This window comes from Babylonia areolata, chromosome 17, assembly GCF_041734735.1.
Source record: "Babylonia areolata isolate BAREFJ2019XMU chromosome 17, ASM4173473v1, whole genome shotgun sequence".
NCBI classification, from domain to species: Eukaryota; Metazoa; Mollusca; class Gastropoda; order Neogastropoda; family Buccinidae; genus Babylonia; species Babylonia areolata.
The window spans coordinates 18987813-18999396 of record NC_134892.1 but is presented as its reverse complement, the minus strand read 5'-3'; the positions used below and the strand labels follow the sequence as shown (position 1 = coordinate 18999396).

The 11584-nt window shown below is 41.5% G+C and overlaps 1 protein-coding gene across 3 annotated transcripts in view; it reads left to right on the top strand.

The window, feature by feature from the left end:
* The first annotated feature begins 2108 nt into the window (after positions 1 to 2108).
* Positions 2109 to 11584, top strand: part of LOC143291710 (hypoxia up-regulated protein 1-like) — a 47507-nt gene continuing 38031 nt past the window's right edge. For 2 of the 3 annotated variants that reach the window (XM_076601735.1, XM_076601737.1), the window contains exons 1-8: positions 2109 to 2208; positions 2797 to 2883; positions 3696 to 3757; positions 4929 to 4960; positions 6515 to 6593; positions 7278 to 7438; positions 9892 to 9968; positions 11084 to 11212. In XM_076601735.1, coding sequence (XP_076457850.1) covers positions 2808 to 2883; positions 3696 to 3757; positions 4929 to 4960; positions 6515 to 6593; positions 7278 to 7438; positions 9892 to 9968; positions 11084 to 11212 — 616 coding nt within the window. In that variant the 5' untranslated portion in view covers positions 2109 to 2208; positions 2797 to 2807. Of the gene's footprint in view, positions 2209 to 2377; positions 2414 to 2796; positions 2884 to 3695; positions 3758 to 4928; positions 4961 to 6514; positions 6594 to 7277; positions 7439 to 9891; positions 9969 to 11083; positions 11213 to 11584 lie in introns of those variants that run through there. The other variant, XM_076601736.1, reaches the window with a different exon arrangement.

Here is an 11584-nt window from a genome sequence, read left to right as displayed (position 1 = left end):
AAAATGTTTACAGGTTACGTTTTTTAACACTGAACGTGTAAACATAATTGTTGTAGACATAATGAATGGAATTGTTCATTTGTTGAAACGTTCCTTATATTTGTTGTTGTTCTTGTTTGGTTATTTTTTGTTTGTTTTTTCAGTTTTTCTCTATAACTGAATATCTATTTACTTTTACAATAGTTCTAAAATTGTTCACCCATACATTGTGCTTGGCGTTTTTGACACGCTGACTGCAGTGCATGTTGTGTATTTGTTAACGTGTACATGACATTCTCGACTGAAGTGCCTTACGTAACTTTTCGGTGATTATTGAGAATTTTGTTGGAACGTCTGGTGTACCAGTGTGTGTGTGTGTGTGTGTGTGTGTGTGTGTGTGTGTGTGTGTGTGTGTGTGTGTGTCTGTGTGTGTGTGTGTGTGTGTGTGTGTGTGTGTGTGTGTGTGTGTGTGTGTGTGCCCGGCGGTTCAAGTTTCCCGGTGTGCGGATCAGTCAATTGTTTCACTGAGTAAAACTTTATATATTATAGCTAACGGTTCCGAGACAAATCAGCCGGTTTACATGTCACATTTTAACCCAACGGCGTTTCTCCAAACGATACTGAAATTTCGGGTTCCGATCTACTGATTCATGTCAGTGATCACATAATAGTATTATTGAAGGCGTTGCCTAATTCTGCATACTCATTTGTTGACGGACTGTCGTTTCGCGGTTAAACGTTTAAAAATAAATGTAAGTTTAAACTATTACCGAAATTATTAATGCTAAAAATGATTCTCCTTTTAAATATTTTTCAGGATTTGTGTGTGTGTGTGTGTGTGTGTGTGTGTGTGTGTGTGTGTGTGTGTGTGTGTGTGTGTGTGTGTGTGTGTGTGTGTGTGTGTGTGTGTGTGTGTGTGTGAGAGAGAGAGAGAGAGAGAGAGAGAGAGTTCAAAATCAATATGTATGCATCACTTTATGTAACTGTTTTCTTGTTTATACATCAGTCATTATTAGCGGCTATTAATCAGCAAAGCTGATCGTACCAGTTCTAAAGTACAGACATCCAGCTGAACAAATGCATGCTCCGTATCAGTGCTGAAGAATAAAAGGTTGAAAGGAAACAACAGTCTTACAATACAGCATCAAATGGACCCCTGGTAGTGTTATTTTGATTAGGTTCTCTCTCTCTCTCTCTCTCTCTCTCTCTCTCTCTCTCTGTTTCTCATTCTCTCTCTCTCTCTCTGTTTTCTCATTCTGTCTGTCTGTCTGTTTCTCATTCTCTCTCTCCTCGAGAGAGAGAGAGAGAGAGAGAGAGAGAGAGAGAGAGAGAGAGAGAAACAGAGAGAGAGACAGAGAGAGAGAGAGAGAGAGAATAGAAACAGACAGACAGACAGACAGAGAGAAGAGAGAGAGAGAGAGAATAGAAACAGACAGACAGACAGACAGAGAGATTGTCCAGTATTTTCCGGATGCTGGGACACCGTCCTTGGAGTCCTATAACTTGAAGGCATAAACACAGTGCTACCTCCGACATTTATACATTCTTGATGCACCATCAACTGCAACAAGTTGCCAGATTCAGCGCAGGGTCGCTTCCAAAGTTCAGCCCAGTGGGCGGCGTTGATGTGCACGTTTTGTCACCGTGTACTTGTTGCAGGGCAGATACACACTGGTTGATGTTGAATTCAGATCTTTATCCAATGTTGAATTCTATTGTATGCTTGATATTCGGCCTCCTTCTTTCGGTAATACTAATAATGATATTAATAATCATCACCATCATCATAATCATAATAATGACAGTATTTATATAGCGCTGAATCTTGTGCAGAGAAAAATCAAAGCGCTTTCACACCATTCACACGCATGCATAACTCAAAGACTGAGACTTGAAAGAGCTGAGTGCGGAGACCTGACGAAGCGATACAGGAGAAGGTGCAAATATAGGACTTCGCTTGAAAGTATTAGATGTGTATTCCTTATGAGAAGTGTGAATTAAAGTCATGAGATTATATTGGTAAAGTATGAGAAATCGAAAGTGCAACACTCCCATGTTGAAATGTGTTTGCGGTGACGTGTTGAGTTGACAACGAAAGACAGTCGGAATTTTGTCCAATCACAGAACGCCACGGACGCTTCTTCGCTAAACCGGCGTATGTCTGTGTATCGGAAGCACAACTTTCACCTTCGAACCGGTATCTCAAAGAACGTATTTCTCGGTATTGAGGTGAGTATAACTAGGTTAAACAGAAGAATCCGTAGATACACTTCTATGTCGCCACATTAAATGTTACTTTTTAATTTGATTTTCCATGTAGATGATTGTTTGGAGATGTCTTCACATGGTTTCGCTGATTATTTCCCTTGATCTGTGCTGTCTGCTTCAGTTCTCAACAGGACCGTCTTAGAACACGTCTCAGTCTCAGGCAGTAGTACGTATCAAACTGACAGTACAGAAATTGTGTTGTAAAGAAAGGGCTCTTGTTATGAATAAACATTTGTACTTTTGGAAAACAAAGATAGATTAATTCTCTCTCTCTCTCTCTCTCTCTCTCTCTCTCTCTCTCTCTCTCTCTCCCCCCCACCCCCTCTCTCTCCCTCCTGCTGATGATTTAACGAGAAGGGAACACAGAGGCTTTACAAAATAAGATTTATGTGAAATGAAGTTATTGTGTGAATATTTGTGTTTAGTACAAGAAATGTTCAAACTGAATTTGAACAGAATGGCTAAAACAGAAATGTTCACACATCCTGAGTCAGAATAGACTCCAACACAAGCAGTTAAGGAAACAACTTTTTTCCATTTTACTTTCAGATTGATTCAGCATGCAGTGGTGTGGGCCTCCAAACTTAGTGTTGCTTTGTGCAGCTGGCCTCAGCTTGTTGCTGCAGACAGCACTGGGTGAGCAGTGCAAAATATTTTTGCTAAATGAAATGTTTTGTTATGGTGGTCCAGAATTTGGGACATTTTTTGTTTTGTTTAACAGTATATTTGTAATGATGAATGTTGATGGGGATGATGAATGAATAGTAATGATTTTAATGTTATATTCATGTCCTGTGATTTCAGATGAATTCTAACTGATTTCAAAAGCAATAATATATGCAGTTGATTTAAAATGATCAAAATTAATATTAATTTCAGGCAAATTTATCCAAGTGGCTCTGAAGATTGTCAATAATGATTTCTGTTTTATTACAAGTTATTGAGATAATGATTCAGAATGATAGTCATTTGTGGTTGTTTAAAGTGATTATGAAAATGGTCATGGTTTCTGGTTAATTTAATGTGCTTGTGAAGTGGATAATGTTTTCACAATTTCAGTTTATATTTAGTATTATTGAGAGAAGAAAAAGTAAGATGGTGATTATTTCAGATTAATAAGTTAAAAAATCATTGTGAATATACATTAATAACGTCAGGTTCTTCAGGTTGATTTAAACTATTAGAGTGGTGAAGTCTTTAGCTAATCATAACAATTTCAGATTAATTTGAAATGACTGGAGGTGTTAATGGTTTCAAATTAATTCAGCCTAATCATTCAAAATGATTAGAAGATAATGATGATTTGATCATAATTATAACAGCAACATCAACAGAACAACAACAACAACGATAGTAGTAATGATAATTGTGATTATGGTAAAGATGATGACCATGATAATGATGATGATTATAAAGATAAAAATCATGATGGATCATTTTTCTTTCAGGACAGCGAGCACTGATGTCAGTAGACCTTGGAGGAGAGTTCATGAAAATTGCCATAGTCAAGGTAAGCCAGTGAATGAATCAAACATTATAAGACAATCCCATTGTTTATATTGTGACTCTCTCTACAGAAAGAGAGACATTGAGAGAGTGAGAGTATGTGTGTGAGTAAGGAAAGTGTGTGTGTGTGTGTGTGTGTGCATGTATGTGTTTGTGTGCATGCTTGAAAGCGTCCATTTGTGTGTGTGTGTGTGTGTGTGTGTGTGTGTGCATATGCTTGTGCGTGTGTATACATGTGTACATATTTGTAAAAGTGGTATATACAAAAAAGATGTGTGTGTGTGCATTGTCAAGGTAAACTAGTAAAACTGTAAATAAATCATACATTAGAAGTAAACAGTATTATTTGTGTGTGTGTGTCTGTGTGAGAGAGAGGGAGAAAGAGAGAGAGAGAGAGAGAGAACACAATGGGTGCATGTTTGTGTGTGTGTTTTATCTTCAGCTTAACGTCTATTCGCTATAAGTGTTTTTAGACGGAAAGGAGTAAAGAAGTGGATAAAGGAAAGGGAATGCATGTGAATATTAGTGTAAAAAAAGTATTCATGTTATGTATCAGAGGAAAAGTATATTATAAGAAAAGGTCTAAAGAGATTGTGGTGTGCATTGAATGAGGTGTCGTGGGAAGGAGAATATGTATATGCATATCAACAAGTATTAACCTACAACAATGTAAATATAAATAACAACATTAATTATAACACATCAAAGGAGGATACCAACTGAACTGGAGTTTAGAATTTCTGAAAACAATCTAAGCAGTGAATAATCATTCAAAACTTTTCAGTGGCTAATGAAATATTGGAAGAAAAGTCATCAACTACATCTTTAGGAATTAACTGTCTTATGCTCAGACAATGAATGAGTAGATGACTTGCAGTTATTTGCTTACCGCATATACATTTTATATTTTTAGAAAATTTTGTATGAAAGGCATTTAAACGAATTCTATACATTAGACTTCTAATTTGTCTTGAATGTGCTGCTGGTGTCAAATTTAGAAAATGTTTGGGATTAGCTGCATTGTGTGTGTGCGTATGTGTGTGTGTATGTACTCGCATGTGTAATTTGTGTGTTTGTGTGGGGTTGAGGGTGGGGGAGGGGATATGATAACAGTGTATCACTATTTGAGTCTTTGACTGTCATGAATCATCGGTGGGAACTATGTTTTCTTTCAGCCGGGCGTGCCCATGGAGATTGTCCTCAATAAGTAAGTGAGGGTTAAGGTTTCCAATTTGCTGTGGTGGCTGTTGTGCTGTTGTAATGTTGAGGTTGGAGGGATTAGTGTTGTTGTTTACACTGTTTTGATAGTATAATTGTATTGTTTCATTTTTTTGTCACCACTGTGCAGCACCCTTTTTTTCTATTTTCTGTATGCAAGGGTGTTTGTTTCACTATCAACATGGATTTCTCCTACTGAATTTTGCTAGAGACAACCCCTTTTGCTGCCATGGGTTCTTTTACATGCATTACAAGACCTGGGTTTATTGTCTCATTCTAAAGACTAGCACCTAGACCACCACTCGAGGCCTTTTAGAGTGGGAGGTAAAAATCCTGGAAGGTGTGGGCTTCACATTCAGACTTATGGACACTTGCTTCCTTGCACATTACCATTAGGCATTATGAAACGAAATCTTATCCATTGTGTTGATTTATTTGTTTGTATGTTTGTTCTTTTTTTCTGTTTATCTATTTATATATTCATATCTATTTATTTGTTTATTTTTATTTACTTATCTATTTATAAAACTATGTATGTATGTATGTATGTATCTTTTTATTCTTTGTATGTCTATCTCTCAAGTTCAGTATATCTACATACCTATGCTTGGCTCGGAATACCCACCCTTCCAATTGTGTATTCTTTTATGTGAACTGCCATATATTTAGATTTTATGTTTTGTCCTGCCTTATAGTTATGTGTGATTGTTTAACTGAATATTTTAATGTAACATGTGTTGTAATTTGCGTTTTTATCATTTTATATATACATTGTTTACTTCCCCTTTATTTGATGTTTCAAGCAGCCTAGATGCATAGCATAACAGGGTTCGTCACTAACGGGAGCGCTGAGCGGAACGCTCTGAAAAAACAAATTGCGCTCTGGAAAATTCCTTGACTCAGAGCGCTTGCGCTCTTGATTTTGAAAAGACATAAGCATACACTACTGTATCTAAATTGTTATTCCATTGTCCATCACAAACAAGAGTCAAAAGCGCAATCGTTTTGCATTTACCGAAGTTTGAAAGCCGTCTGTTTACGTTTTGTTAGTTCAACCGGAAGTAGGCCTAGTGAATCAGGGGAGGCTATGCAAAAGAGCGCTCTTCAGACTTGAAGAGTAGAAAAGTGGAGCACACGATCGATTTCGCGGCAGTGCAAAATCAAAATACTGAAATATTTGATCCCAAAAAGGAAGGCTGACGGTGAAGGGGATGGCGAAAAGAAGAAGAAGTTTTTAGTGTGCGCTCTTAGTTTTCAGTTTGCGCTCATCAAAATTCTGAAACTAGAGCGCAGGCGCTCATGTGAAAAAATGTTAATGACGAACCCTGCATAACATGCGTTATATGACCTTTGCTTTATTGGGGAAATGTTTGCAATGAATGCCTTTTACTATAAAGAGTGTGGGAGCATGGTAGGGCTTTGTGTTGTTCTGTGGAGGTAATGCAACTGTCACCTTTTTGTCAGCAAACATGCCAACAGTTAATTTTTGTCTTTTGGAGATAACAAAGTGTTCTGTTATCTTCCGTCCTGTTCCCATGGACAGGGAGTCTGCCAGGAAAACACGCAGCATCGTGGCCTTCCGAGACGGGGAGAGACATTTTGCCAACGAGGCCTACAACACAGTGAGAGGGATTTAGGGCGATGTCAGTGTCTGGTTGGCTTGGTTGGTTGGTGGGTTGGCTGATTGTCTTGGTTGCTTGCTGTGGTTGGTTGGCTTCTTTCCCAAGGTTGACTGGAATGGCTGGTTGGTTGGGTTGTTTCCCTTGGTTGGTTGGTTGGTTGGTTGGATTGTTAGCTTAAATGGATGGTTTGCTAAATGGATGTTTGTTTGGCTTGGTTAGTTAATATGATAGGAGGTGATTTGATATTCTGTTCTATCATATTATATTATACCATCATAATCATGTCATCTTATGTTGTATTTTCATAATGCTGAAAATTATCTGATTAATTGTTGTTTTTAAAGCATCTTTTATAACTCACCAGCAGTTCATGTGTGGAACATTTATTTCATATTGATATTCTTTCTGGTCTTTTATTTGTTTCTTGACAAAATTAAGAGCTATATGAATACCATTATTATTATTATTATCATCATCATCATCATCGTTGTTGTTATTTATTGTTTATTTTTCTTTATTATTATTATTATTGATTAGTTTAAAAAAAACAACAACAACACACACACACAAAAACAGCAACTACAAAAACAACAACAACAACAAAAAACCAAACATGCCCCCCACGCCACAGAAAGTTGTGAAAACCTGTCTAGATTTCCCTGACCTGATGTGTGGGGGTTTCAGGCGGTGCGCTTTCCTGAGAAGTCTTTCTGGTTCCTGACACACATCATCGGGCGAAACTATGATGACCCCTTGGTGGAGCAGTTCCGAGAGCGGTTCCCGTACTACCGCCACATCATGGTGAAGGATGAGGACCGAGGCACCGTGCTCTTCAGGGAGGCTGAGTGAGTGTTGAGGGTTTCCCGTCAATGTTAACGGTGACAGATCTTCTACTTCATTTGTGTGCTGTGACTCCCGTGGTCACTTGTATATGCGAGTGGGCTTTTATGTGCATGACCATTTTTACCCCCGCCATGTCGGTAGCCATACTCCGTTTTTAGGGGAGCATATGCTGGGTATATTTTTGTTTCCATATCCCACCAAACGCTGACATGGATCTTTACCGTGTATATTTGATCTTCTGCATGCATATACACATAAAGGAGGTTCAGGCACTAGCAGGTCTGCACATCTGTTGACCTGGGAGACCAAAAAATTTCCACGTTTTACCCGCCAGGTGCCATGACCGTGATTTGAACCTGGGACCCTCAGATTGAATGTTCAGAGCTTTGTGGGGAAACTGGAGCAGAGAGAGGGGTCAGGATGTTTCTTTGGGGAAACTGGAGCAGAGGTGGGGGTCAGGATGTTTGTGGGGAAACTGGAGCAGAGGTGGGGTCATGATGTTTGTGGGGAAACTGGAGCAGAGAGAGGGGTCAGGATGTTTGTGGGGAAACTGGAGTAGAGGTGGGGTCATGATGTTTGTGGGGAAACTGGAGCAGAGAGAGGGGTCAGGATGTTTGTGGGGAAACTGGAGCAGAGAGAGGGGTCAGGATGTTTCTTTGGGGAAACTGGAGCAGAGAGAGGGGTCAGGATGTTTCTTTGGGGAAACGAGTAGAGAGAGGGGTCAGGATGTTTCTTTGGGGAAACTGGAGCAGAGGTGGGGGTCAGGATGTTTGTGGGGAAACTGGAGCAGAGAGAGGGGTCAGGATGTTTCTTTGGGGAAACTGGAGCAGAGGTGGGGGTCAGGATGTTTGTGGGGAAACTGGAGTAGAGGTGCGGTCAGGATGTTTGTGGGGAAACTGGAGTAGAGGTGGGGTCATGATGTTTGTGGGGAAACTGGAGCAGAGAGAGGGGTCAGGATGTTTCTTTGGGGAAACTGGAGCAGAGGTGGGGGTCAGGATGTTTCTTTTTGGGGAAACTGGAGCAGAGAGAGGGGTCAGGATGTTTCTTTGGGGAAACTGGAGCAGAGGTGGGGGTCAGGATGTTTGTGGGGAAACTGGAGTAGAGGTGCGGTCAGGATGTTTGTGGGGAAACTGGAGCAGAGAAGTGGGTCAGGGTGTTTGTGGGGAAACTGGAGTAGAGGTGGGGTCAGGATGTTTGTGGAGAAACTGGAGTAGAGGTGCGGTCAGGATGTTTGTGGGGAAACTGGAGTAGAGGTGCGGTCAGGATGTTTGTGGGGAAACTGGAGTAGAGGTAGGGTCAGGATGTTTCTTTTTGGGGAAACTGGAGCAGAGAGAGGGGTCAGGATGTTTGTGGGGAAACTGGAGTAGAGGTAGGGTCAGGATGTTTCTTTTTGGGGAAACTGGAGCAGAGAGAGGGGTCAGGATGTTTCGTTTTGGGGAAACTGGAGCAGAGATGGGGGTCAGCATGTTTGTGGGGAAACTGGAGTAGAGGTGGGGTCAGGATGTTTGTGGGGAAACTGGAGTAGAGGTGCGGTCAGGATGTTTGTGGGGAAACTGGAGTAGAGGTGGGGTCATGATGTTTGTGGGGAAACTGGAGTAGAGGTGCGGTCAGGATGTTTGTGGGGAAACTGGAGTAGAGGTGGGGTCATGATGTTTGTGGGGAAACTGGAGTAGAGGTGGGGTCAGGATGTTTGTGGGGAAACTGGAGTAGAGGTGGGGTCAGGATGTTTGTGGGGAAACTGGAGTAGAGGTGGGGTCATGATGTTTGTGGGGAAACTGGAATAGAGGTGGGGTCATGATGTTTGTGGGGAAACTGGAGTAGAGGTGGGGTCAGGATGTTTGTGGGGAAACTGGAGTAGAGGTGGGGTCAGGATGTTTGTGGGGAAACTGGAGTAGAGGTGGGGTCAGGATGTTTGTGGGGAAACTGGAGCAGAGAAGGGGGTCGGGGAGGAGGAGGGGGGGGGGGAATTAACCTCTTTGCTGCTACTGACATGTTTCCTTGTCAGTGAAGGTTTCTTTTCTTCTTCCAGTTAATTGAATAACATTTGATTTACACACATGTTTTTATTTGTTGTGCATGCATAGGAAGAAAACACACTCCTCCCCCCTGTCCCTGCCCCCTCAGCTCCCCCCAGTCCCCCCTCCCCACAACCCCCCTACACTCTCTCTCTCAACCATAGCACTCTTTTACTAATATGTTTGTTTGATTGAATATTTGGATGTTAACAAGCATTGCAATGTGATGTTTATAAAAAAGGGGCCTAGACCTGTACATGAATAAACCATCTGTAAATCTCTCTCTCTCTCACACACACACACACACACACACACACACACACACATATATATATATATACACACACACACATACACACACTCTCTCTCTCCCTCTCTCTCTCTCCCTCTCTTACTCTCCCACACACAATGACACATGCTATAACTTTTGTGCTTTTCAGTGGCACAGTATACAGCAGTGAGGAACTGTTAGGAATGATGCTGGAAAAAGCCAGGGAGTACGCCCAGGACTTTGCTGGTGGGTTTGTGCAGAGGGAATGGACTGTGGTATACATCGCAGTAATAGCAACAGTAATGATAATGATAAATTTTCCTACCAGTAAGGCAGGGGAGACAACTATCAGTTTGAAATGAATTTGTGCTGAGTGAAATAATAAGATCAATATCACATCGTAAAACTTTGGGTTGCCTCTGGATTGCACTTATTCCACACACACACACACACACACATGCACACACACGCGCGCACTCGCGTGCGCACACACACTCAAACACACATTCACGCATGTATGCAGACGCACACAACACAACACAACACAACAACACAACACAACACAATATAACTTACCACTCCACACCACACCACACCACACCACACCACACACACACACACACACACGCACACTCACACTCACACACACACACACACACACACACACATTCTCTCTCTCTCTTTCTCTCTCTCTTACACATACACACACAGAGATAAATAAGGATGTGATTGCAGACTGGATCTGTGTCATAAACAAGTCTTTTGTAATGCTTTGGTGTGTTCTGAACAGAAGTGTGTTATCGTGTGTTGGCAGGGTGTGTTCAGAACAGAAGCATGTTGACACAGTGTGTTCATGACAGAAGTGTGTTATAGTGTGTTCAGAACCGAAGTGTGTTGACGCAGTGTGTTCAGGACAGAAGTGTGTTGACACAGTGTGTTCAGGACATAAGTGTGTTACAGTGTGTTCAGAACAGAAGTGTGTTGGCACGGTGTGTGCAGAACAGAAGTGTGTTGGCAGGGTGTGTTCAGAACAGAAGTGTGTTGACATAGTGTGTTCAGAACAGAAGTGTGTTGGCAGGGTGTGTTCAGGACAGAAGTGTGTTGACATAGTGTGTTCAGAACAGAAGTGTGTTGGCAGGGTGTGTTCGAAGTGTGTTGGCAGGGTGTGTTCAGGACAGAAGTGTGTTGACATAGTGTGTTCAGAACAGAAGTGTGTTGGCAGGGTGTGTTCAGAGCAGAGGTGTGTTGACATGGTGTGTTGACAACAGAAGTGTGTTATAGTGTGTTCAGAACAGAAGTGTTGTGTTGTATAATTATATATTGTATTGTGTTGTATTGTATTTCATTATATTGTGTTGTAGAACAGAAGATTCAGGACGTGGTGATCACCATCCCTCCTTACTACACGCAGGCGGAGCGGCGTGCGGTTCTGGCAGCAGCAGAGTTGGTGGGGCTCAACGTTCTGCAGCTGATGACCGACACTGCTGCCGGTGAGTCATCTGGGTTTGCATGATGTATCTTCCTCGTTCGTGGGCTGCAACTCCCACTTTCACACTTGTACACAAATCGGCTTTTAACATGTATTATTGTTTTTTGCACTGCCTTGTAAGCAGTCATACTCCGTTTTTGAGGGTGTGCACGCTGGGTATGTTCTTGTATACATAACCCACCGAACGCTGACATGGATTACTGGATCTTTAACGTGCATATCTGATGTTCTGCTTGCGTATACACACAAAGGGTGTTCAGGCACAAGCAGGTCTGCACATATGTTGACCTGGGAGATCAGAAAAGTCTCCACCCTTTACCTTCCAGGCACCATTACAGAGATTTGAACCCAGGAACCTCAGATTGAAAGTCCA